At 60.8% G+C, this 25,164-nt stretch overlaps 1 protein-coding gene across 3 annotated transcripts; it reads left to right on the top strand.

Moving 5' to 3' along the window:
- Positions 1 to 1,959: 1,959 nt before the first annotated feature.
- SEMA3F (semaphorin 3F) lies at positions 1,960 to 24,313 on the top strand. 3 transcript variants are annotated; one of them, XM_051627759.1, is made up of 19 exons: positions 1,960 to 2,065; positions 5,260 to 5,424; positions 13,414 to 13,574; positions 13,736 to 13,798; positions 14,653 to 14,772; positions 16,038 to 16,118; positions 17,843 to 17,936; positions 18,319 to 18,438; positions 19,450 to 19,589; positions 19,666 to 19,780; positions 20,017 to 20,086; positions 20,211 to 20,355; positions 20,871 to 21,093; positions 21,926 to 22,014; positions 22,266 to 22,307; positions 22,531 to 22,688; positions 22,768 to 22,835; positions 23,619 to 23,752; positions 23,831 to 24,313. In XM_051627759.1, the coding sequence occupies exons 2-19, from the start codon at positions 5,313 to 5,315 to the stop codon at positions 24,239 to 24,241; spliced, it is 2,346 nt and encodes a 781-aa protein (XP_051483719.1). In that variant the 5' UTR covers positions 1,960 to 2,065; positions 5,260 to 5,312; the 3' UTR covers positions 24,242 to 24,313. The 3 variants fall into 3 exon arrangements, with proteins under 3 accessions (XP_051483719.1, XP_051483721.1, XP_051483720.1); XM_051627761.1 differs by lacking the exon at positions 16,038 to 16,118; XM_051627760.1 differs by lacking the exons at positions 1,960 to 2,065; positions 5,260 to 5,424; positions 13,414 to 13,574; positions 13,736 to 13,798; positions 14,653 to 14,772 and adding an exon at positions 14,901 to 15,329.
- The last annotated feature ends 851 nt before the right edge of the window (positions 24,314 to 25,164 follow it).

Here is a 25,164-nt window from a genome sequence, read left to right as displayed (position 1 = left end):
TGGAGAAATTGTGAGCCCAGGGAGGCCAGGTGACCTGCCACCACCACCACAGCCTAGTGTGCTGAGGCACCAGAGCTGGGGGGACGGTGCCCCTCAAAACACCACCCAGCTCGCCAGCTGTGAGGAGAGAAAGTGAGACAGAAAATTCAGGACAGCCTTTGTGTTTGGACCAGACCATGAGAGAATGGGGCTCCGAGGGGAAAATAAAACCTCTCCTTGGGAATTCTTTTATCCCAGGAAGCTCCTGTGTATCATGTTTCGGGCCATTTATTTGTACTGCTGACTGAGGCCATGGCAGCCACCCTCTTCTGCACAAAGTGGCTGGTGATGAGAAGTCAGTCACAAACTCCTCGTTTTTCAGAGGAAGCCAGAAAAGTGTGAGGGTGAAGGACAGAGTCCACTTATTTCTGAGGAGTCATCCCTGGGAAAGGGGGTGGCAGCAGGAGGCAGATCACAGCGGAGCTGGGAGCAGACACCCCCTCTGCCTCATCCTCCAGTGCCAGTGGGTGTCAGGGTGACAAGGTGGCCCTGCCTGGGTGAAGACTCTGCCCCACAAACTGTCCCCTCTTCCTGCAGTGGGAGTGGTGGGATGGAGGGGCACTGGGACACAGCAGGGGAGGAATTGCTCCAGCAGAAGTGCCTGCATGTGAGGGTCTACTGCTCTCCATTTCATCGCCCTTGTGCCTGGATCATCCTGGCTCCCCCTGTGCCCTGTTCCTGCCCAGGGAGTGAGGCTCAAAGCACCACTGCGTGGGGAACAGCCTGGACCCACCTACCTTCATGGTGGGTCTAAGATCAGGGCTCCTTCCCCTCCAGCACCCCTTTTTGTGCTTTCTCTGCATCCTTAATGCCTCATTACCTTGTGTGGGCGAAGAGTAGCAGGAAGAGAGGAGGCAAACCTGTGGATGAGGCCAAGGGGGAAGATCTTGATGGAGTGGGGAGCATGAGGCCAGGCTCCATGGTGTGTGTAGGAGGCTATACCCATAGCCAGGGGAGGAGGCAGCTCCTGCCTTTCCAGGCAGCATCACAGACGCCCCCAGCCTGGTGGGAGCACAGCAGGGGAATTAAGGCATATGTGCCTGGCATCTCGAAGGCTTCAAGGTGTCCAGCTTGGGGCAGGATGGACCAGGGCAGAGCTACAGGTTCAGCTACACAGCACCTGCCAGTGACTGCCTTGGAGTGAAATATCGTGGCGTGCAGGGGGAATGGTGCTGGGCAGGGTTCACCGAGGAGCCAGCAGATCTCGGAGTAGAGGGATGCCGGGGGCCTGGTGCTGTGTGGGGATCACCCAGAGGCTGACAAGTCCCCGGGACAGAGGGTTGCAGGGCAGGAATCACCCGGGGGCTGCCAGGTCCCGGGACAGCGGGATGCCAGGGGCCGGGAGCAGGGCAGGGATCGTCTGTCTCCCCGGGACTGAGGGCTGGGGATCACCGGGAGGTGGGGGTAACCGGGGTGGGAGACGGCAGAAGGAGCAAGGTGGGGCTGGGGGAAGGAGCCCAGCTCCCTGCCCAAGGAGTTGCCGTGTGTAGGAGGCGGTTTCTCGTCGGAGCCGGAGCTCTCACAAAGCCGCCGCTCGCCCGGGCTGGGCTCCCCGCTGCCTCCCGCCGCCCCGGGCCGCCCCCCGCCGCCCGCCTCGGCAAACAAAGGAGGGACGGCGCTTATTTCTTCGCGTCCTTCCCGGTCCCGGCATCAGGGCGGTGGGCACTGGAAGCCAGCCTCGCCACCCGCAGCCTGGCACGGCGGGGTAGCGCCGGCACGGAGCAACAAAGGGTCGGAGCAGGAGGTGAGCGGCGGGGGCGGCGGCGGGACTCGAACCCGCGATCCAGAGCGGTGGGCGGGGATATGCAAACGACTCCCTCCCCGCGGCGAGCACACGGGCTGCGGCGCCCAGCGGGGGCCCGGCCCGGCCCCGCCCCCGGCCCCGCCCCCGGCCCCGCCCCCGCCGCTCCCCGGGCCGGGGCCGCCGCGGCAGTCGCGGCCGTGAGATGGCGGGGGGCCCGGCGCGGCGCTGAGCCCCGCCGCCCTACACTCACCCCCCGCCCCTGCCGCTGGGACTCCAGCAGAGGTAAGGGCCGGGGCAAGCGGCGGAGAGCGGGGGAGGCGCCCCGGGAAAACTTTCCGCCGCTCGGAACTCGCGTGTGTCTGTGCGTGTCGTGTGTTTTCCCCCCCCGCCGCCGTAACTTGCCGGTGAAATGGGCAGGTGGGGCTGGTGCCTGCAATCCCGAGCTGGCGGCGACATGGGGTGCTTTGCACCTCGCCCCCTTACCCCCATCCCTCGCCTCGCAGGGGAGCAATGCTGGGTGTGGGGTCCCTGCCGGTCCCTCCACCCGCGAGAGTCCGCGGCTGGGCAGGCGCCCCCCGGTTCCGCTCGGGGCGGGAGGGGGACGCGGTGCAGGCAGGGGACAGAGGCTGGCAGGGAGCTTCTCGGGCAGGGGGGCTGCGGCAGGGCTCGGCGGCGGGTGGGTGCCCAAGGAGGGGGTGCTGCGGGGGAGCAGACTCCAGAGACCCCCTAGCACCGTGGAGCGGGCAGCCGAAGCCCGCCCCAGTGCGACCCCCGGCCCCGGCGGGACCACTTATGCCGGTGGGACCCCGAGCCCAGCGAGGCTTGGGTGTGGGAGGGCGGGGAACCGGGGAGCGAGAGACGGGGCTCTCTCTGGGGACAGGCCAGGCGTGCCTGAGGACCGGCTGCGCAAAGTTGTGCAAAGTTATTCTCTGGGTGCGAGGGGCCGTGGCGGACGATTAGCATTATTATTTTCTTTCTTAATTTCCTCCCGCCCTTCCCGCCGGTGGTGTTGCGCTTTCGGGCGCCGTGGCCGAGCGGTGGGGCGGGCTCCTCTCCCGCTCCCCATCCTGCCTGCATTTATTTTCCCTCCCAAAACGTTCCTGCTTGCCAGGCTCGCTCGTGAGGCTGCTGGGTCAAGACGTGCAAGGCAGCCCTACCACCGAGCCCCCCTCTGCACCCCCTCCGCCCCGGGGTCTTGGCCCCCCAAAGGAGTCCCTGTTCCAGCCAAGAAAACCTTTCCCTAATTGCTTCGGCTCGGCGGCGCTGGGTTGACTGGCCTGGGGCAGGAGGATAAAGCCGAGCGGGATTTTGATCTTCCTGCGGCAGCACCAGCAATGGCCAAACTTTAATTGCAAAAGGAAAAAAAAAACAGAAAAAAAAAAAAAAACACAACACACACAAAAAACCCAACCCCAAGCCAGCTCGGGTGCTGGGGGGAGGAACGCGGTCGCTCTCCCCTGGAGTTACCAGTTTCCCTGGAGCGCAGATGACCCTGGAAATAGAGATTTCCTGGCCAAGGTGCTCTCCAATGGGACGTTTCCCCTTTCTGCTTCCTTGGAATTTGCCTTTCCCGGCCCTGCCTGCGTGCCCCCCGCTTGCCGCCAGCCCTTTCCCCCCTCCTCGCCCTGCGCTCGCTGCGCTCCCCTCCTCTCCCTCTTTTCCTTTGTTTGCCATCTCGCTCCCTGTCTCTGACGCGTACGCCGCTCCATCCAAATGCAATAGTGGGATTTGCCAGAATTATTTCCTAAAGCTGCTGGGGAGAGGGGGGGGGAAGGTTTGGATGGAGATGAGGGGGGGATATTTAACTGCAACCAACTGGAGTTTTGGCTGACGGAGGAACTGGGGGCTCGGGCTGTCCCGGCCCGTCGCTGCTGGGAAGGGCAGAGCCTGGGAATGGGTGGGAGAAGAGGGGGTTACAGCCTGGAAGGGGACTGAATGCCAGTACAATGGAGCAGAGCTGGGTGTGCGCAGGGCGAGAGGGGCACATCGAAATATTTACTCATTCCAGAGGCAAGAGTGAGGAAAAAAAAAAAAACCCAACAAAAAAACTGAGCCCCGGGGACCGGCAATACCGCCGCGCTCCGGGTCTGGCCCCGCTGCTCCGGGAAGCGCGTTGCTGGAGGGGCCGCGGCGGTGCCCGCTTGCCAGGGACGGTGCTGCTGCCCTTGTCCCACTCGGGGCTGGGGCCGGCGTCGTGGGTGCTGAGCACCCCAGGAGGGGCCTGCCAGACCACTCGGGGGAGCTGCGGGCAGAGCCCCACGGTGCGGGATCACTCCCTCTTGCAGTGCAGCATCCCACTCCCAGAGTGTCCCGAAGGGTTCCTGGCCTTCCACCCGGCACCTTCGTGGGCGCCTGCTCCCCGTGGTGGAACCTGGCAGAGCCGTGGAAGGCATGTCCCTGTGGGGGTGGCACAGTGGGGACCCCCCTGTGCAGTGTGCTTGCTGGCTGGCAGCGCCCAGCCCTGCCCTGCAGAGCCCCTTTGGCTGGGGCCCACCTGGGTAACATGGTGCAGCGCATCCCACCCCGGGCGTGCAGCTCCTTGGGGATGCGAAGGGCTTCCCACCGCGGGCCTCCTCCCGGGTCCTGCCCTAAGCCTGTTCTGGAGCCCTCGGGAGGGTGCTGCTGTGGGAGAGGGACCTGGGCTGGAGGAGATGGTGCCTCTCTGGGGGGGCAGCGGGGCACACCGGGGGCACTGCATGCCGTGCCGTGCCGTGCCGTGCCGGGGAGCGTGTGTGGCTTGCTGGAGGCAGCTTGGCGGGTTCCTCTCAGTGCCGGAGCCCCAGGGAGTCCAGCTGCCTGGCACACAGGCAGGGCTTTTTTTTTTTTTTTTTTTTTTTTCCTTTTTTTTTCCCTTTCTTTTCTTCTTTTTCTTCCTCTTTTATTTATGAAAAAAAAAATCCCCTTTTTTCTCCTTTCTTTTCTTTTTTTTTTTTTTTCTTTGTACGTTCTTGGAATAATGAAGTCCAGATTTCCTTCATGTTGGAAAGATTTGATCCCGGCTCTGCTCACGCTGTGGCTTTGCTGGGAGAAGAGGTGGGGGGAGTGGGAGAGGGCTGGGGCTGGGACCCCTCTGGGTGCCAGGTCGGGGGGAGCCAGCCCAGCGGGGTGGAGATGCTGCAGGCTGGGGGGGCTCAGAGGGATGCTCCTCACCTGGGCAAGGCTGGCTGGTTTGGGCGGGGGAGCGCACTGCAGCCGTTCTCGCTGCTGAGCTCGCCTCGCCCTGCATGCTTGGCTTGGCACCCAAGGAGGTGAGGCTAGGTATCCCCCAGTTCCTGTACCCCTCACCCCCCGTCTGTGGAGCGGTGTTTAGCCGAGTCCCCCCTCCCCAGGTCTGGCTCCCAGCCCTCCCCAGAGGATGCTGCATGCTGGCAGGTGGTGAAGAGCAGACTGGGGAAATCTGGGGGGCTTGTTCACCCCTAGGGTGGGCGGTGGTTGCAGCTAACTGATGTCCATCCCCCCTGTGCACTCCTTGGCAGGCTCGACCCCCCCTGGACTCCCCTCGACTGCAGTGCCCAGGCGTGTGCCCACCATGCCCGTGGTCGGTGTCCTGCTCTGGGTCACCCTGCTGACGCTGGGCTGGCGGGCTGCCCACGCCAAGGACCATGGCTTCGCCACCCCCAGGGTCCAGCTCTCTTTCAAAGGTAAGAGCCTGGCGGTGGGAGTTAGGGGGGAAGGGGGGAGACAGGGTCGGACCCCAAGAAGGTGGAGAAGACCAAGGGCACCCCGGTCCAGGCTGCTTCTCCTCAGCCGTGGAAGCATCAGCAAGCTGCATCCACAGAAATCGATGTGGGCATCCGTATCCCAGTGTGGCTGAGCTCCCAGTCTGCCCCCCCCCCCCCCTCCCAAGTCTGGGGGGCTGGTAGCCTGACTAGTCGTCCCAATATGCTTCCCCTCGTGGGTGGGTGGCTCCCTCCATCTGGTGAAGCGGGGTGCTGAGGGGTGGAGCCCCCCCGGCAGCGCCCCGAGTCCCAGACAGCAGCTTGACGCCACCCCGACCCCCCAGCTGGTATTAACGCCTGGGAGCTGGCAGGGAGCCGGCAGAGAGGCAGGAGGGGAGGACGCTGGGCGGGGGGAAGGGGCTTAACCCTTTGGTAACGGGGCTGCCCGACCCACCCAGCCCGTTCTGGGAGCTGGGGGGGTCAGCTTTGGGATGCATGTTGGCAGAGGGTTGGTTCTGAGCTCCTGCTATGGGGATGCTGAGAGAGGATGACAGGAGCGGCGGGGTGAGACAGGACTTGGAGGTTGCAAACCTAGAGGAGCGGAACAGAAGTTGCCCCCGCCAGGCCAGCGCGGTGTGTTCGATGCTGCTGTCGCCCTGGGCCGCTCCGGGGCGAGCTGCCTGCTGGGATGTGTCCCAGCCCGGGGACCCGTGTCAAGAGGGTGACAGGCACGCAGAGCCTCCTGTCTGCCTCCCCTTGAAGTCCCGGGGAGAGCGGGGCTTGTGCTGCCCGTGCTCTCGCCGTGCCTTTGCTCTCCAGTCCATACCGATCCGGGTGGGGTGTCAGAGCCCAGGGCGGGCACAGCGGCCGCGGTCCGGCCGAGCCGGGCAGGAGGGGCCGACGGCAAACACGGCACAGGCAGGGCGAGTGCTGGCGTTAAAGGCTGATCTCAGCAGGAAAAATGGCTGGTATGAAGAGGCTAGGGACAAGTCCAGGCTGGAAGGAGAGAGCAGTTCCTCCCCGCGCGGCAGGCACTGCTTTTCTCTTCGACAGGCAGTTTCCAAGGGTTTTGGGGGGCCGCTGGGGCACTTAGGCAGCTGCTATTTCCCGCCTGGGGCTGTGTCCCTCACTGCGGCTCAGAGCATCTCCTCCTCACAGCCACGGTGAGGGGAGGCTTCAGCGAAGCCCCAGCTGAAGCTGGTGCCTACCACCCCGGCAAGGTGTGTGTTAATGCCCGTGGCCGTTCCGCAGGCACCGACATACATGCCCCGGCAGCAGGATTAATTCTGGATAAGCATGGTTAGGCCTGCTGTGCCAAAGCAGGGTAGGGGCTGGTTTGGGGTTGGGGTTCATGGCCCTCGTTCGGTAGACCAGAAGTCCTTTGACATGCCCAGGAGACCTGGGAGTGTCACACAAGTGACACTCCAGTGCTTCTCCCTCCTGCCTGCAAGCAGTAGTGCCCTGGGGTGGTCTGGCAGGGCTCTCTCTGCCTGAAGGTGGGATTCACAGCACGAGAAGGGCCAGTTAGCACTTGCACATGGAGAAGTGCCAGCAGTGTGCCGGATCCAAGCACACTGGGATCAGGAAGAGACTCTGTTTGCCCCTTCTCTGGCCATGCTTTTGCAGCTGTGGTGGAGAATTAGCCTAGGGTCTTCATCAGGGGCCAGCCGGGAGCTGCACATCGAGCTGTCAGTAAGCAGCTTTCCCGAGTCAATCCTTTCCAAAGCCGTGAGGCTGTGAGATGTGGGGTGGCAGCAGCACTTCCCAGCCACCCCAGCTCTTTCTCTTGAGTGGTAGGGCTGGTACTGAAATACTCAGCCCCAGATCCCCCACGGTGGCTTCAGGGGGTGGGGCTGGGTGTGATGGGAGCTGGGCTGTGGCACACCAGTGTGATGGGTTGGGCTGGGCTCTGCTGGCAGGATGTGGCCGTGGTACCACACAGAAACCCTCCAGCTGCATCCTTGAGCCAAGACACTGCCTGGTGGGACTGAGGTGACCGTGGCCTTGCGCTGGCACCCGGCAGGGTGCTGGGGAAGGAGCTGGAGCTGTGCTGGCAGGAGCCCCCATGTCCCTGTGTCCCCCCCCGGCGCCTCGCCTTGGCCAAGCGGCCTGGAGCCCCGCCAGCCCCGGGAGCGTCTCTGGGTTTGTTTGCCTTTGCTTGTTATCGCACGCCGGAGCTTTGTCGCAGCTCCCCGGGGCCTGCGTCATCCTCCACGGAGCCCCGTCGTCTCTGAGTGCTTTAAAAAAAAATAAAAATACATGTAAAATAAGGAAGCAATAGGAAAGGGGCTGGAGCTGAGCTCCTTGGTCCCAGTGCAGGGTGATGGGCTGGACAGGGTCATCCCCTGGTCCTCTCCTCCCATCCCATGACCCCCACTGTCCCTGTCTGTCTGTTCTCCCTCTTAAGGCTTTCCTGTCCGTGTGTCGGTAGAAGGAAGGTGACCAGCACGGAAAGAACGGTGCTGGGAGCGGCTCCGGCACAGCTCCCTTTTGCCAACAGCTCTTCCCAGATCCCAGCCTGGTGCCGGCCAGAAATAGGGTGGATATTTTTAATCATCTCCTTGCTAACAATTCCCCCCCTCTCCCATACACATCCTGCGGCCCCTTCTTCTCCAGGCCTTCCTCTATGCCAGGGACTCAGGCACCGGAGAGGTCGCTGCTTTTCCCGCTAGGATGCAGGAGGTGATGATGATGATGATGATGATGGTGATTCATCCCTCGTGTCCTGCTCCCCGTCTGGCGTGGGAAAAGTATGCGGGAAGGAAGGGTGGGCTCTCACCCCGCATCGTTGCGGGAAGCCCTCGAGGTCAGGGTTCTCCATGGGGCTTCAAAGGAGGAGCCGCTCCCCCCAGCCCCCCCTCAGTGGCAATGGGAACAGCCATGCCAGCACCTCTTGGAAAAGCTGTGGCAGAGGTCCAGCTGGGGGGCAGCCCTGGCTGGGAGGGGCCGGGGTGAGAGGCAGGGCAGTTCTTCTGAGGGGAAAAAATCACTTAAAAAAAAAAAAAAGAATAAATCAAGCAACGGAGTCTGCTTTTGGCTCTGCTGCCAGCCCTCTGCGTGACCTGGCTTCTGTATAACTTGTGCCTCAGTTTCCCCTCCTGCCCCTCTGGCATCTTGGCTGGCAGTGGGGGACATCGGCATGTTTGATCTGGGGTGGGGGGGGTGGCAGATGGCTGGAGAGGAGCCCAGTGAGGGGGACATATCCCCAGGGGCCACCCCGGCGCCCTCCTAAGCTGCCACAGCTGTGGGCATCACTTGGTGACAGCAGGCTGGGATAAACATGGGGGTGACATGGGGGGGATCCACAGGCAGGGCCAAGGGCTCGGGGACAGCCAGCCCTGGGGATGTGCCAGGAGGGCTGGCACCAGTGGTGGGTCAGGGGGTGCACTGTCCCCCCCATGCCACTCTTCAGACCCCTCAAAGTTGGGTGGGATGCTGCAGTCCCCTATGCCATGTCCTGGGGAATGGGGACATGGGGCTGAGCCCTGTGACCCCTAAGAGGATTTCTCTGGCTGGGGCAGTGGGGGGCTGCAGCAGGGGCCCCCCACCCACCGGGACCGGCTGCTGCTGGGGCTGAGCCCCTCTGGCTCCTGCTGCAAAGCTCCATAAGCTTCTTAAACCCCCCACACTATATTGCAGCCCCCCCCGCCCATATCTAATAAGCTTGTTATCTCTCAAATTAATGAAGCAGTGCAGCCCTGGGGTCCAGGCATGTGTGTGTCCCCCGGCCCTGCCCAGAGCACCCGCAGCCACTTCCTTCCCCGCTGCCTTTTTGGCAGGGAGCAAACAGCCTGGGAAAGCCATACCCTTCCAACCCAGAGCTGCTGCTATGGAAAATAATGGCAAAAAAATTAAAATAAAAAGGCCCTACAGGCAACAGATAGGGACATCTCAGCTCAGCCCTTTGCTGATTTGGAAATTAAAGTGTTGTTTTTTCCAAAGCCAGGCACCTTCCTGAGGGGGTTTTCCTGCTGCTGGAACTTCACCTGGCCCAGCTCCCCACTGGAGACTGGGATCACCCATGCTGGGTGATGCTTGGTGGTGACAGGGTTGCCTCAGCCAGAGAAGCTCTTTGGGGCATGTCCCTGCACAAGTGCTCCAGGCGGGCAGGCTGGGGGATGAATCAGCAGTTTCACCAGAAAAAATGTGGGGTTTCTTTTTATTTATTTATTTAATTATTTTTTGGTGGTGGTGGTGTTTTGTTGGTTTTTGGCCTGCACCCAACTGGCCAGGCAGCAAATGGCAGGGGGAGCACCCGGCCGGCCCTGCTTTCATCCTGAGGGATTTGGCCTGGGAGGCCGTGTCACCTGTCCCATGGAGCGGGTGCCAGCGTGGGGTGATGCTCCCAGGGGGGCTGGGGGTGGTCGAGGGTGGAAAGCAGTGAACAGGAGCTGGAGCCATTTCATCTCCCAAGCCCTGGCAAGGCAGCTTCAGTTTCCTCCCACCTGTGAATCGGTTAAATGGGAAAAGAGCTTGGCTGGGGGCCACAGAAACTCTCTTATTACATGTAATTAGCTTAATTACATCATAAATAACCCATCAAGGGGTAGGGGAGTGACGCTCAAACAAATAAGCAATCCTGCTTTCATCGGGTGACCCACCCAGCTCTTTGATCAGCCCCAATGACAACAAATGCTTTAAACACATGAGGGACCACATCCAGCCCCCCCAGCCCTCTCCTCACATTGCTCCCCATCCCCTGCCTTCGCCTGCTACCCAAAAAGCTGCATCCCAGATTTCAAGCAGGGAAAAATATTAGAGGGGAGCATCCTGAAAATTTGGGGCATGCTGATAATTTTGTGAGATTAAATGCTTTGGGATGGAGCCAGGATTTATCCCTGCTGGGCCAGGCTCCCTTGGGTTCAGAGCTGGGCTTCTCCATCGGCATTTGGAGTGAATTCATTCGCCTCTGTGCAAAGAAAAGGCTCCCAAGAGGTGCTGCTGCTGCCAGCTGGGGGGGAGAGCGGTTATTGAATATAAACACGCCGTGTAATTTACATGCTAATTATGGTGAATGTGCTACAAGCCCATAATTAGAAACTAATTAGGTGAGAGTGCCTGTAATTGGTTTGGGGGGGGGTGCCATGATGGTGCACCTGGGGAGGTGACCGGCTCGGGTCCTAGTGGCATTAACTCTTCCTACTGGTGCCCTGGTGATGTTTGTTGGGAGGCTGGGGTGGGGTGAGCAGCTCTCCAGGATGCTCAGTTTATCAGGGATCCTTGCTTTGGAGATGGGTGCCAGTCTCCATGCTGATGGGTGATGGGACTGTTTGTCCTAACCCAACAGGGACAGTGCTGGCAGCCAGCGAGGGCGGAGGTGTGGGCAGCTGCTGGAGCTGTAAATTCAGCCCGAATTTGGCTTTATGGGGGAAATTTGGCTTTGCAGAGTGTGTAATTGGGCGGTGCCGCAGGCAGAGCCGAGCATCGCCCCGCGCTGCTGGCCAAGGGGCTGCTGGGTCCCTGGCCCCCGGCACCGCTTGAGGGCATGGGGTAATTAAATCTCAACGCCCAAGGCCACCAAATGATGCTGGAGAGGCAAGTTCCTGCAGGGAGGGAGGTGGGGGGGGCTCTGTGAGATGCTGCGAGGGGATGGTCCCTGGAGAGGCCACCCTGGCTGTGATGCTGGGCAGCTCCTGGCTCTGATGCTGGGCAATTAAAATGGGATTAGGCTCCCAGCCAGCCGGGTAGGCTCCACTGGTGCTGGGAATGGTGATGGGGATGCAGGAGGGAATATGCTCATCAGGGCACATTTCTAATGAACTGGCTTCTCCAGCCCCCAGGGGAGCCCCTCTGCCCCCCTCTGTCTGCAGGGACTCCCTGTGGCTGCCAGGGGCAGGTTTGGGCGTTCAGGGGTGGGGGATTAGGTGGGGAGGGCAGGGGGTGGCAGGTCGGGAGGTCAAAGGTTGGGGCAGGGGCTCACCCGCCCCTCCATCCCCTTTGGAGAGGGCGTCACGGGGCAGTGGGTCTGTCACCGCCTCACTTTGGGGATGTCCCCTCTGATCGCTGGGGCATGGGGGGCTGAATGGGTTCCCCAGTGGGGGGCCAGGGCCCTTTGTGCTGCTGGCCCCAGTCCCTGTTGAGCCCCAGGGCCCTCCATCCTGATGGATTCAGGATATATGGGATCACTGCTGACATGGGACCCTCCACTGCTGGTGTCCTCCTGCTGTCTGGCTCAACCTCAGGATCTTGGCATGGAGAGGAGTGCACGGATGAGAATGTGTCCCCTGGGGAGGCTGGACATGGTGTCCCTAGACCTGGCAGTGATGGCAGATGTTGGGCTGCCCCAGTGTGGGGGCTCCAGCCTGGTTTAACCACCATCCCAGCTCTGCTACACCAGTAGTTCTGCCCCATGCAGGATGGCTGGGTGTGCTGTGACGGTGACAAGTCCCCAGAGCTGGGGACAACCTGTCCCGCTCTGCCTGCGTCACCCCGCTGACGGAGCTGCCCTGCCCTTTCCTGGCTCTGAGCTGTGTCACTGACCAGCTGACAGATCCTGTGTCCCCAGGGCACTGTGTGGGCACACACACACTGCACGGGCCAGCAGGGCACCCACAGGCATTAAGACAGGCAAGGACTGGACCTAGTGTGCCATGGGAGAAGTTGGGAGAAGTAGGGGACACCACGGGACAGGCAGGGGACACTGCGGGTGGTGGGCAAGCCAGCTCTGGCAAGAGGGAACATCTGGAGCCCATATGAGAAGTGGGAGGAGGAGTCATGGGGGTGTGGGTGGGACCCAGGGCACCACTGTGGTCTGGGGGACAGAGTAGGTTCTCCCTGTGACACTGGTGGGCACAGATCTGGCTGTGCCCTGGCACCCCTGTGCCCCCTTGGCATGGACACCTCCCTTTCCCGCTGGGTTACCAGGGTGTAGGGCACAGCGCCTCCACCCCTCCTGCTCCCCAAGAGGGCAGCCTCCAGCATCCCCAGTATGCCCAGGATGGGAAGGCACCCTGGGGACACCTGTGGGATGTTGGCAGCCCACCATGAGACTGAAAGGTGGGAGGTCATGGAGCTCTGGGATTTGCAGCTGGCTGCTGGAGCCCTGCCCAGCCCTGCCTGGAAGCCAGTGTGCTCCTTCCCAATATGCACCAGGGGACCCTGCCCAGGAACAGGAGGGTCCCCAGGGTCTGTCTTTGGCCCCACGCTGGACACAGCACCTGCATAGGATACAACCTTGCACAGAGGGACAGACTCTGCAGGGTGGGGATGCACATGGGGCCAGTGTCCCATGGGGGTGGCATCCAAAGGGGTTGATGCCACCAAAGAGGGTGGCATCTGGGGCAGGTGGCATTCAGTGGAGGTCGCATCTGATGGTTATTGATGGCATCCACATGCAGTGGCACCTCCAAAGAGAATGGGACCTCCAAAGCAGGTGATATCTGGAGTAGATGTCTTCCCATAGAGGTGGCACCTAAAGGAAGTGACACCTCCAAAGAGGGTGGCATGTGAGGGAGATGACATCCCATGGGAGTAGAGTCCTCCATCTCGCTCGTGCCCTGGCCCCTGCCACGTGGTCCTTGGCACCGACCCACATCATCTGCAGCACTTCTGCCTTCCATCTGGCTGCCTCATTGCACTTGTGAATATTCATGACCCTCATTATCCTCTTTCACTCGTTGCTCCCACACTCAGGCTAAAAATAACTTTCCAAGGGGGGATGGGGTGGGTGGGGTGGGGGAGAGGCTAGTTCCCTCCACGGGAGATGGCTCCTTGCAGTCCCAGCTCCTCCACCCGAAGAGCCAGTGGCTTGGCTGGGACATGGGGACACAAAGCAGGAGGAGACGATGCCAGAGGTAAGATCTGTGGCACTCACAGAGGAGGATTTGAGGGCTGGAGGGTGGGCACCATGGCCAGGAAGGTGCCCACCTCCTCTAGCAGAACATCCTCCAGCCTAGGCCTTGGGGGCAGGGGTGGCACTGAGGGAACATGGACATCCCCAGGGTGCTGACATATGCCCCTTTCCCCCCACAGAGCTGAAAGCAACGGGCACTGCCCACTTCTTCAACTTCCTCCTCAACTCCAGTGACTACCGCATCCTGCTGAAAGACGAGGACCACGACCGCATGTACGTGGGCAGCAAGGACTACGTCCTCTCGCTGGACCTCCACGACATCAACCGCGAGCCCCTCATCGTAAGCTGCTATTGTGGGGCATGAGTGGAAGGGGCCAACCAGGCACCCAGTGGGGAAATTTGGATGCTGGAGCAAGAGCTTGCTGGGCATCGCTGGTGGTGGTGGGGAAGAGGTGGGTCCAGGTGGGAGCCCTTGTCTCCCCTGGGCTGGTGTCTCCACAGATCCACTGGCCCGCATCCCAGCAGAGGATCAAGGAGTGCATCCTGTCAGGCAAGAACAGCAATGTGAGTGACCACCATGGGACCCTTTCTGGTAGTTGTGGGAGGGCTGGTGGCCAGCACGGGAGGGGGTTTTGTGTCCCTGTGTCCTACCCTGGAAACGTCATTCCATGGGTCCCCTGTAGCTCAGAAGCACCTGTGGCCGTACCACAATGGGGTGGCACTCCAAGGTGTCATGGTGTCCTTCCATCCCTTCAGTCTGAGCCATGCAGGTCCTGGAGAGCTTCATGGACCAGAACGGGCTCCCCATGCTGCTTCCTCCTGCCAGCCAGGGCTGGGCCTGCTGGCATGCCAGCTCATGGTCCATGCCAACCTGACCTGTGCCATCAGCTGCCAGTTGTCACCCCATGCCAACCCATGGCTCCTCCCCAGCCCATGGCTCGTGGCAACTCATGAGCAATGCCAACCCATTGCTCCACACCAACCTATGGCTCATGCCAAACCAGGGCCCATACCAGTCCATGCCCCATGTCAACCCATGACTCCATGCCAACCCAAGTTACATGCCATTCCATGACCTGTACAAACCCATGACCCATGCTGTCCCATACCCCATGCTAACCCATGACCCATGCCAACCCAGACTCCATGCCAACTGAAGATCCATGCCATCCCATGATCCATACCAACCCATGATGATGCCAACACATGCCCTACCCCAAATCATAGGCCCACACCATGTTCTATGTCAGTCCATGCCCTGTGCCAACCTCCCACCTTCCTGGCTCCTTGTCCTGCTTCCTCTCTTCCCTAGCTCCTATCCCGTGCTAGGGGCTGGATCCTATGGCACCCACATCAGTGGGAAAGGGGGGTGCCCCTATCCCCTTGCTGGAGTTTCATCCCCCTTCTTTCCTTCCCAGGGGGAGTGTGGCAACTTCATCCGCCTGATCCAGCCCTGGAACCGGACCCACCTCTACGTGTGTGGCACCGGCGCCTACAACCCCATCTGCGCCTTCGTCAACCGTGGGCGCAAAGCCCAGGTGAGGGGCAGGAGGGACGGGGGCTGTGATGAGCTGGGGCCCTGGGACTGCAGTGGGGTGCCGGGGGGTGGCTTGGCACCACTCAGCTCTGCGGGGAGGTTTGGGGGCAGCAGGGTTGGGGGGCAGCAGCAGGCTGGGCGGTGACCATGGCTAACAACTCTGTGCTGCCGAGGACTTCTCTGCATGCTGGACCCAGGCTGCCCTGGCTGGACCCTGAAGCTGGCTTCTGTGCAACGTGCCTTCCTGCCCCACCACCCACTGCTGGATTTCTGCCAGACCAAGGGACATGTCTACCCCTTGCTTCCCACCCGCCACCAGCCCGCTCACCGTGCGTGTGGAGGATGCCCAGCACCATGCTGGTGTTGCAGAGGGAGAACCATGGCAGGGGCCATGTCAGTGTGTGTGGCTGTGCCAGAACGACCCTGGATGGATGTCACCCAGCCCTGAGGACTGCGGCGTGCAGCAAGAGGATGGCATTGAAACTGTGTGCCATCAGGCTGGATTTCTGGCAGACAGAGGAGCGTTTTCGAGGTGGCCCTGGGAGGGAGCTGGGTTCTGTGAGTAGCAGCACAGGTGTCCTGTGAGCTGCCCATCCCCTCAGTGCTGGTTAGCAGGTCCCAGGCTGAGTCCTGTCCCACAGTCATGCTGGGTGGCAGGGGTGCAAGCCGAGGGAGGAGCACGGCGCTGGACCTGGAGGATGGGCACTTGCCCTATTTCCCTGGAGCCTGGCATGAACACTGAGGCGGATGCTGCTCAAACCATGCCAGACTGGGACTGGGCCAGGTCTGGACTGGGAACACATTGGGCAGTGGCAGCATTTGAGGAGCACCAGGGACACTCATGCAATCTCATGTCCCCTCGAGTGGAGTCAGCAGCGGTGTAGGAGGGACAGGGGGTCCTGGTGACCCCCCCTCAGTGCAAGCAGCTTCCCCATGCCACAGCTCAGCACCAGGGTCTTTCTCCTCTATGCAGGCCAATGCCAGCTGGGTGGCAGTGCCAGCACTGTGTCCCCAGGTGTAAGCCCAGCCTCATGGCAGCCACCTCTTGGCTCTCTCCTGCTCCTTGCCAGCACGCCAGGGCACCCCAGTTCTGTGGGAGAGAGCAGGATCTACCCTGGAGAAGTTCCTACTGGAGGCCAGCCCAACCCGGAGCATCTGGGGACCCGTGCCGGCACCCCAGCTCTTGGGTTCCCCCCACCTGCCCCCACTTCAGGGGGTCCTTCCCCCCCACCGGTGCTAACTCTCTGCCCTGCTCCTTTTCCCCAGGGGTTTCCATCGAGCCAGCCAGGAGGCCTTGAAAGCAGATCCACCGACAGCCCCCTCAGCCCGAGACCAGCACAGAGCAAGGTGGGAACCGGTCTGGGAGCCCGCTCAGCCGTGCCCACCTCTCCCCTGGGACACACCAGAGCCACAGGCTCCTTCTCCTTCCCACTGGCATGTTTCCCACCCTGTGCCGTGGGCATCCCTGCCATATCCTTCCCTCCTGGCACAGCATCCTCTGGCCACCAGCCTGGCATCTCCACTCTCTTTCTCTCACTAACTCCTTTCTCCCAGGCCATGTATGGTCCTGTCGTGGGGGACACTGTCAGGGATGGTGGCTCCCACTGTCCCACTGCTGGTTTTCCCAGCTCCAGACTTGCTGTGTCCCTTGGAAGTGGGGCCATGTGTCGGCAGAGCCATGAGGCTCCGAATAGCTCAGGGGAGGCTGCCAAGACGATGTGCAGGAGGTGTTTCGGTAGGATCTACAAAAACATCACTGAGCTTCTGCTTCACCATGCACCATGAGGGGCGTGTGCATCTCAGCCAGCAAGTGGGCTCAGGGAGGCGACAGCGTCCCCCTCCTCTGACAGTGTCACCCCCGAGCCTCTCCCCTCCAGACTAACGTGGGTCAGTGCGTGGGCTGGGGAGCACGTGGCGCGTGGGCATCGTGTGGCAGCCTGGGGCTCCCCCCGCTGCCCCGGCTCCGAGGGTGGGTGGTAGGTGGGCACAGGGCTGCAGGCAGCTCCTGCTGCTGCCTTCCCCAGCTGGAGGGAGGTGCTGTTACCAGTACAACCTTCCCAGTTCCTCCCTCCCTGCCAGATCTGTCTCCAGCACCTGCAGGGAGAAGGTCCCTGGTGCAGCTTGCTGTGCCCTGACTGGGGGCTCCCTGGGGGCTGCTGGCACCTGCTTCCCAGCAGCTCCGGTGCCTTTGGAGAGGTGTTAGCTGGATGTTGACTCTGGCACCAGCTTGTGGGTGTCCCAGCCAGGAGGGTGAGAAAGTGCTGCTGTGGCTAGGGCTGCTCTGGAGCGCCAGGTTGTCCCTGTGAAGGTTTTGCCCAGCTCAGGAGCAGGGCTGGTGGCAAGCAGCAGCTTTGGTGACAGTGGTGGTGGTGGCACAGTGTGGAGATGAGGATGATGGCAGCATGGCCCTGTCCATCTCTGGGGCTGGGGTGTCCCAGAGGATTTTGTGTGCATCTCTGAAGGCTGTGTGGGTCTCTCCTCTGGCTGGGGAGGTGTGATGGTGCCAGGGACAGCTGCAGCCAGGGTGATGGTGGGGACACAGCTCCTAATGGTGTGGGGCAAATCCCATGGAGCAGGCACAGCATCTCACTGCCGTGGTATCCTGATGGAGTCCACTGGAGAATGGGCCCTGCGGAGAGGAGCACAGTGGGTCCGACAGCTGAGCTGTACCACTGGCCAAACCTTGCCTGCTGAAGCCACTGGAGCTGTGTGACCTGGAGCCGGCGAAGCGGCGATGCAAGGCAGATCCAGCGGAGTGAAGACATGACCAGAGGGAGATGTTTGCCCAGAAGTGGATGTGGTGGATGGATGCTCCATTTCAGCCTGGCATCTTGGCCAAGTCTCCAAGCAGTGGAAGGCATGGAGAAGCATGCAGCAATGTCAGAGGAGTAGCTCATAGGGGCTTCATCTTCTCAGGAGACCGGCAGACCCCTGGTGTGATCCAGCTGCATCCATCCTCACTGCAGGGCTCCATCTCAGAGGAGGCTGCCTCTCCTGATGGGCTTCAGAAGGTGCCACAAGGATGGAGGGGTGAAAGCCTAACCAGCTTCTCTGTTTGCATCCTTTTCTAGGATTATATCTTCTACCTGGAGCCAGACAAGCTGGAGTCAGGCAAGGGGAAGTGTTCCTATGATCCCAAAGTTGACACCGTCTCTGCGTTAATAAGTGAGTCTTGTAGCTCTCTAGGGCTGGTGCTGCCTGCATGGGCAGAGGGAACATGCAAGCAAGATGGGACAGCTGCTCCCTCCATCTTCCTGCGTTGCCCAAATATTCTCCAGGAGTTGGGCTCCTCCCATTGCCTGCCCTGCCCACTCCAGCTGGGCAGGTGACTGGGCACCAGGATGCTCAGACCTTGGCCACCTGGCCCAGTGGAGGTAGTGGTCCTGGTTATAGACCAGTCCCAGCCTCCTGAGAATTCTGGGATGGCCACAGGCAGTTGCCTGGTGGCTACAGGCTGGAGCTGGGGCTGGATGGAGCTCAGGGCAGTGTGAGAGGGTGGGTAGATGGGACTAGATGGGGGGCCCCAGCTGATCTTTGCCATCTGCAGATGAAGAGCTCTATGCTGGTGTCTACATTGACTTCATGGGCACGGATGCAGCCATCTTCCGCACCATGGGCAAGCAGACGGCCATGAGGACAGACCAGTACAACTCACGCTGGCTCAACGGTGGGTTTTGGGGTGTCACTGGAACTCCATGGCTCTAGCTCTAGGGATGAGACCTATTGTGTCGTGCTGTGTCCTTCTCCTAGGGCAGAGACAGGAGCCAGCATGGACAGGTGGATGGGTGGTGATATCGCATGGATGGGTGGGTGCATGGGTGGGTGGATGGTTGATACATAGGTGGATAGATGGATGAATGGTTGATAGTTGATGGATGGGTGGACAGATAATGGATGGAGGGATGGGCGGACGAATAGCGTGGTGGATGATGAATGGGTGGGTGGATGGATGGATGGATAGAAGGATGGATGGATGGATGGATGGATGGATGGATGGATGGATGGATGGAAATCTAGGCAGAAGAGCAGAGAGATAGCTGTATAGGGCATGGTGACAGACATCCTCAGGGCTTTGTTGGTTGGTGGGAGCAGCTAGCTGGTGATAGATGGGGCCAGCTCTGCCGGAGTCCGTGCGTGGGATTCTGCAGGGCTGAGATGTCAACCGTGTCGCCTGCGATCAGTGACCCTGAGCGCTCATCCTGCCCTCTCAGAGCACCCCTGCCTGCGGGGCAGCAGCTGAGTAAACAGAGCTGAGCAGATGGGCTGGACCTGCCGGGCCAGGGAGCCGGCAGGGCGGTAACCCGAAGAGGGGGAGCTGTCAGCGCAGGCTGGGCACCGCCTGATGGATGGCAGGGAAAAGCTTCCTGAGAAGCTTCCAGGCTGTGTGGTTCCTCCCTGGGGAGGGGGAAGACCAGTTCCCACCACCTTTCTCATAGAGTTACTCTCCACCCTGTGGACCTCAGGGATGCTCCAAGCCCCTCACAAAGCACCAATGACCACAAGAGAGACCTGGTTCCTCAGCTTATGTCTGCAGCTCTGGTCCAGCTACAGCTCTCACCTTGCAACTGTGGCAGTGCTTTTCCAAGAGTGGGAGAATGCAGGAGGAGAGAGGGGCTCAGCATTCTGCTGTGGCACAGGGCAGGGGTGCCGTTGGGCTTATGGTGCCATGCTGTTCCAGATCCAGCCTTTGTCCGTGCCCAGCTCATCCCTGACAGCAGCGAGAGGAACGATGACAAACTCTACTTCTTCTTCCGAGAGAAGTCGGCCGATGCCCCGCTGAGCCCCGGGGTCTATTCCCGCATCGGGCGCATCTGCCTGGTAGGTGGAGCGTTGGGTGGGCAGGGAGCAGGCAGGGGTGCAGGAAGGGCTGAGTGCAGGGGTCCTTCCATTGCAGAATGATGATGGGGGCCACTGCTGCCTCGTGAACAAGTGGAGCACCTTCCTGAAGGCCCGGCTCGTCTGCTCTGTGCCAGGACCCGATGGGATTGAGACACACTTTGATGAGCTCCGTGAGTGGGCAAGGGGGGGTGACAGCAGCCTTCTGCACCCCTATGGGCTTGGGGGACACCCTGAGGAGGTGACATGGTGCTCTGTCTGATTGGGAGGGATGGGGACCCCTTTGCTGGCCCCCACCTCTTACCCCTCCCATAGGGAGCTGCTCTCCTCCCTGCACTGGGGTCCCTGGGTGTGAGGGGAGTCCCTGTCCACCTCACCCATGGTGACACCTCCATCTTTCTGTCCCAAGAGGACGTCTTCATCCAGCAGACACAGGACACCAAGAACCCTGTTATCTACGCTGTGTTCTCCGCTTCGGGGTGAGTTCTGACCCTCCTGACATGGGGCAGCAGAGGGGGGATCTCCAGCTGGGTGGGGGTCCTGGTGATGCCTCAGTGGCTGGCAACTACAAGCCAGAGGGTGGCAGCATGTCCTTCCCCCCAGATCGGTCTTCAAGGGCTCTGCCGTCTGCGTCTACTCCATGGCCGACATCCGCATGGTCTTCAACGGGCCCTTTGCCCACAAGGAGGGACCCAACTACCAGTGGATGCCATACACAGGCAAAATGCCCTATCCCCGGCCAGGCACTGTAAGTAGCCCCAGTGACTCACAGAGCGGGGAGCTCAGACCCCTGCCTTGGTACCAGGTCACTGAGATGGGGTGGTGATCAGAGGGCTGGAGCACCTCTCCTATGGAGACAGACTGAGAGAGCTGGGGTTGTTCAGCCTGGACAAGAGAAGGCTCTGGGGAAACCTTAGAGTACCTTCCAGTGTCTGAAGGAGCTACAGGAAAGCTGGAGAGGCACTTTTAGTAAGGGCACAGAACGATAGGATGTGGGGTAACAGCTTTAAACTGGAAGACAGAAGATTTAGAGTAGACATTAGGAAGAAGTTCTTCACTGAGCATAGTGAGACACTGGAACAGGTTTCCCAGGGAAGTTGTGGATGTTCCCTCCCTAAAAGCATTCAAGGCCAGGTTGGCTGGGGCTTTGAGAAACCTGGTGTAGTGGGAGGTGTCCCTGCCCATGGAGGGAGGTTGCAACTAGGTGGTCTTTGAGGTCCCTTCCAACCCAGGCTATTCTATGACTCTATGTTTGTGCTGCAGTGCCCCGGGGGGACCTTCACCCCATCCATGAAGTCGACCAGGGACTACCCTGATGAAGTAATCAACTTCATGCGCTCACACCCGCTGATGTACCACTCGGTCTACCCCACCCACCGCCAGCCGCTGGTGGTCCGCACCAACGTCAACTACCGCTTCACCACCGTGGCCGTCGACCAGGTGGACGCGGCAGACGGGCGCTATGAGGTGCTTTTCCTGGGCACAGGTACCCACGCCGCGCACCGCGGGGAACGCAGCATGCTCCGGCGCGGCCCCGGAGGGCACGGCCACCACCAGGGCTGGCCAGAGCACGGTGGCCTCCACCATGTTGGAGTGGGGTGAGGGGCTGAGACCCCCCCTGAGATCCCTGCCCCTCTGCAATGTTCCAACCTGGTCCTTCCCCTGCCCTGGTGCCCATCCCACAGACTCCACCATCCCATCTATTCCTTCCCCAGTTACTGTCCCCATGGACAGCAATCCAGCATGATACCTCCCATCCTTGGGATGTCACCATCCAGCCTGGTCCTGTCCCTACCCTGGTTCCCATCCCAGGAGCCAGCCTCATAATTTCCTGACGCTGGGGCCCATCCTTCAGGCTCTGGTATCCAGCCTTGTGCTTCCTGTTGCCCATCCTAAGACCACCATCATCCAGCCTTGAGCTTCCCCTGCCCAGTTGCCCATCCAAGAGGCAGCAGCATCTCATCCTGTTCTTCCCCAGCCCCAGTGCCCTCCTGGAGGCACCATCAGCCAGCCTGGTGCTTCCTCTGCTCTGATGCACATCTATCCTGAGACCCATCCTCATCCTTCCCCTGTCCTGGTGCCCATCCCCACTGCTGTCCCATCCCTGCCCTGGGTGATCTCAGTCCCTAGCCACAGGCAGTGACCTGGGCCATTATGCCGCACCCCAGGCACAGCCACCCACTGCAGCAGGAGAGATGGGGTTGGGCATGGGGGGGTTCTTCCTCCTCCCAGCCCCATGAGGGACCCCTTTCTCAGGAAGGGAGGGCACGGGTGCCCAGAGGTGGCACTGAGCATCTGGGTGCTGTGGTGTCTTGCAGATAGGGGCACTGTGCAAAAGGTCATTGTGCTCCCCCGGGATGACATGGAGACGGAGGAGCTCATGCTTGAAGAGATAGAGGTGTTCAAGGTAAGGGTTGTCCTGTCCTCCACCCTCCGCTGAGTGTCCTCAACCCAGCCAACCAGCCCCTCGGGACACCAGCCACCCCTTGACTGGCTCTGGATGGACCTCAGGCATTGGTCCTCCTGCCCCCTCGCATCTCCCCTTGCCTGCCCCTGCCAGGCCCAACTGCCTCCAAGGCATCTGGGTTGTGCACCCTGGACTGCAGCATCAGACCAGCTGGTCACCCCTCCATCTCCTTTGCTTCTGCTCCCATCTAGGTGCCGGCACCCATCAAGACGATGACCATCTCCTCCAAGAGGGTGAGTCACAGCACATGGCAGGGGGCCAGGCAAATCCCACCACTGGCCCTGCTGCAGCACTGCCCAACATCACCATAGCACCAGAGCAGGTGTCCCCAGGGTGACCTAACTCTGGTGGTACCAGGTGGCTCCCAGTACTGGGAGGCTGCAGCTCATTCTAGGAACTCCTTGCAGGGTGGGGATGAGGTGACATCTCACCCTGTCCTCTCTGTCCCCCCAACAGCAACAGCTGTACGTGTCCTCAGCCGTAGGAGTGACCCACCTGGCCCTGCACCGCTGCGATGTGTACGGGGAAGCCTGTGCTGACTGCTGCCTGGCCCGGGACCCATATTGTGCCTGGGATGGCACCGCGTGCACCCGCTACTCCGCTTCCTCCAAGAGGTACAGGGGGCCAGGGTGAGCAGCAGAGGGGGACCCCTCTGGCCCCAGGCTGCCCCACTCACCTCCCAGCTCTCCACAGGCGGAGCAGGCGGCAGGACGTCCGGCACGGCAACCCCATCCGGCAGTGCCGAGGCTACAACTCCAATGGTGAGCAAGGGATGGGCACAGCCCCGTGCCATGGGAGGCAGCTGGGGGCACGCTGAGGGAGGGGGGCAGGGTGGATGGATGGGCTTGGTGGAGTCAAGGTTGCATTAGTGGATGTAGGGGAAGAGGGGGAGGCTGGCAGGGAGGCTGGCTGGATGTAAAAATTGATGGATTGATGAAAGAATGGATACATTGGGGAGAAAGAAGAACATCGATGGATGGTTTGGTGGATGGATGGATGGATGGATGGATGGATGGATGGATGGATGAAATGATGGATGAATGGATGCATTGGGAAAGAGGATGAACACAGATAGGTGGGTGAAATGGTGAATAAATGGGTAGATGGATACATTGACTAGTAGGATCCATTGGACATGGAACATGAATGGATGGATGCATAATTTGGGGAGGAGAAAGCAGGTTTGGAGGGCTGGGTAGAGGGAACGATGGATATGATGAGGAGAAGGATGATTGTTTGAAGGATAACAAGTTGATTGGTTTGTAGATACATGAATGAACTGATATTTCAGAAAAGGATGAACATGGCTGGGTGTGTGGGTGGGTGGATGGATGGATGGACAGACACCCCTGTGGAAAGATGGCTACGGTAGAGGAGGAGGAGGAGAAGGAACACATTTGCAGGGTGTCAGGACCAGGCAGGCCCACAGCTGGAGGTGGGCAGGAGCTCTCCCTTGGAGAGCAGGTGGGCTGGGCAAGGAGGTCAGTGGGACAGGGAACATGGTGGCATACGGGTGACCCAGCTGCCCATGGCCTGTCCTGCAGCTAACAAGCAGGCAGTGGAGGCCGTGCAGTACGGGGTAGAGGGCAGCACCGCCTTCCTGGAGTGCCAGCCCCGCTCACCTCAGGCCAGTGTCAAGTGGCTGCTGCAGAAGGACAACAGCGATCGGCGGAAAGAGGTAGGGCAGGGCGCAGTGCCGGGGGTCCGGGGGGTCCGGGCATCAGCCATCTGAGCCATCCTGCCTCTCGCCCCCCAGCTGCGGGTGGAGGGCCGGGTGCTGCGGACAGAGCAGGGCTTGCTGCTGCGCGCCCTCCAGCTGGCCGACAGTGGCCTCTACTCCTGCACCGCCACCGAGAACAACTTCAAGCACACGGTGACCAAGGTGCAGCTCCGGGTCCTCAGCAGCCGCGCCGTCCATGCCGTGCTGGTCCAGACAGAGACCCCCCCTGGCCTGCCGGGTGCCCCCACGCCCCGCTACCAGGACCTGCTGCAGCTCCTCACCCAGCCCGAAATGGGACTCCTGGACCAGTACTGCCAGGGCTACTGGCGGCACACGGCTGCCAGCCCCCCCCAGCCGCTGACTGGCCTCAAAGCCAAGGAGCAGCAGGACCAGAAGAAACCTCGAAACCGACGGAATCACCAGCCAGAGACCTACGGGCATACATGAAACCATCATCAGGGACTTTGCTAGCACAATGGTCTATTTTTCCCCCCTTTTAATATTAAAAATATCTATAAATAAATAAATATATATATATACATCCACGCACACACGCACGCAGACACACATGCCCCACCCCTCCCACAGGAGACAGTATTTATTTGTAGGTTGTACATAGTCACCAGGGCAATGCCACCCCTGCCTCCTGGCCCTGGGGAGGAGTGAGGACCCCCAGGGTGGCCATAACCAGCACCACTGTCTTCCCCCCTGCCACAGGACCCCAGGGTCCTGGCGTGTAGGGACACCTGTTACTGCAGCCACTGAATCGCCCCCAGCTGGGGCACTGGGGTCCCAGTGTGGGACAGAGTGATGCCCTGGGGAGGGGAACAAACTCTAGCCAGAAGGAGAGGTGGCACTGGAAATGGTCTGCCCCACTATCACCCTTGCAGCTTTGTGCCTCAGTTGCCCCAGCTGGTTATTGAGGAGCAAGTGCTTACTGCTGGGAAGCTGCAGACTGTCAGGCAAGCCTAGGAGAAGGGGGCTGTGGGACCAGAGTATGTGGCCCTAGCTCCCCCACTGGGGGTCTTGTCAGGAGGAGACAAGACCCTTGAAACAAGATGCAGGTGTCCAGGACATGGAGGTGGCTTGGCTGGGGTCTTTGGGTGAGAGGAGAGGGGGCTGTGACAGGGTAGAGCCTCAGGCAGTGGTCAGTGCCCACTGGCACCCATGGGAGGTTTGGGGCACCTGGCCCATTGGCCACACCCCTGGGGCACCCTGGCAGGGTTGGGGGGTTGTAAATAGTTGTATATAGGCAGCGCAGGCGATGGGGGCCGAGTGCCCCCCCCGCCACAGCCAGAGTCACCCCCAAATAAACACTGGCTTTGGGATGGACATGGGCGCCTGCGTGTGCTCTGTTGGGGACAGCGAGC

The sequence above is a fragment of the Apus apus genome, chromosome 9 (assembly GCF_020740795.1).
Source record: "Apus apus isolate bApuApu2 chromosome 9, bApuApu2.pri.cur, whole genome shotgun sequence".
Classification (NCBI taxonomy): Eukaryota; Metazoa; Chordata; class Aves; order Apodiformes; family Apodidae; genus Apus; species Apus apus.
The sequence above is the reverse complement of the archived record's forward strand: the minus strand, read 5'-3'. Positions and strand labels throughout refer to the sequence as shown.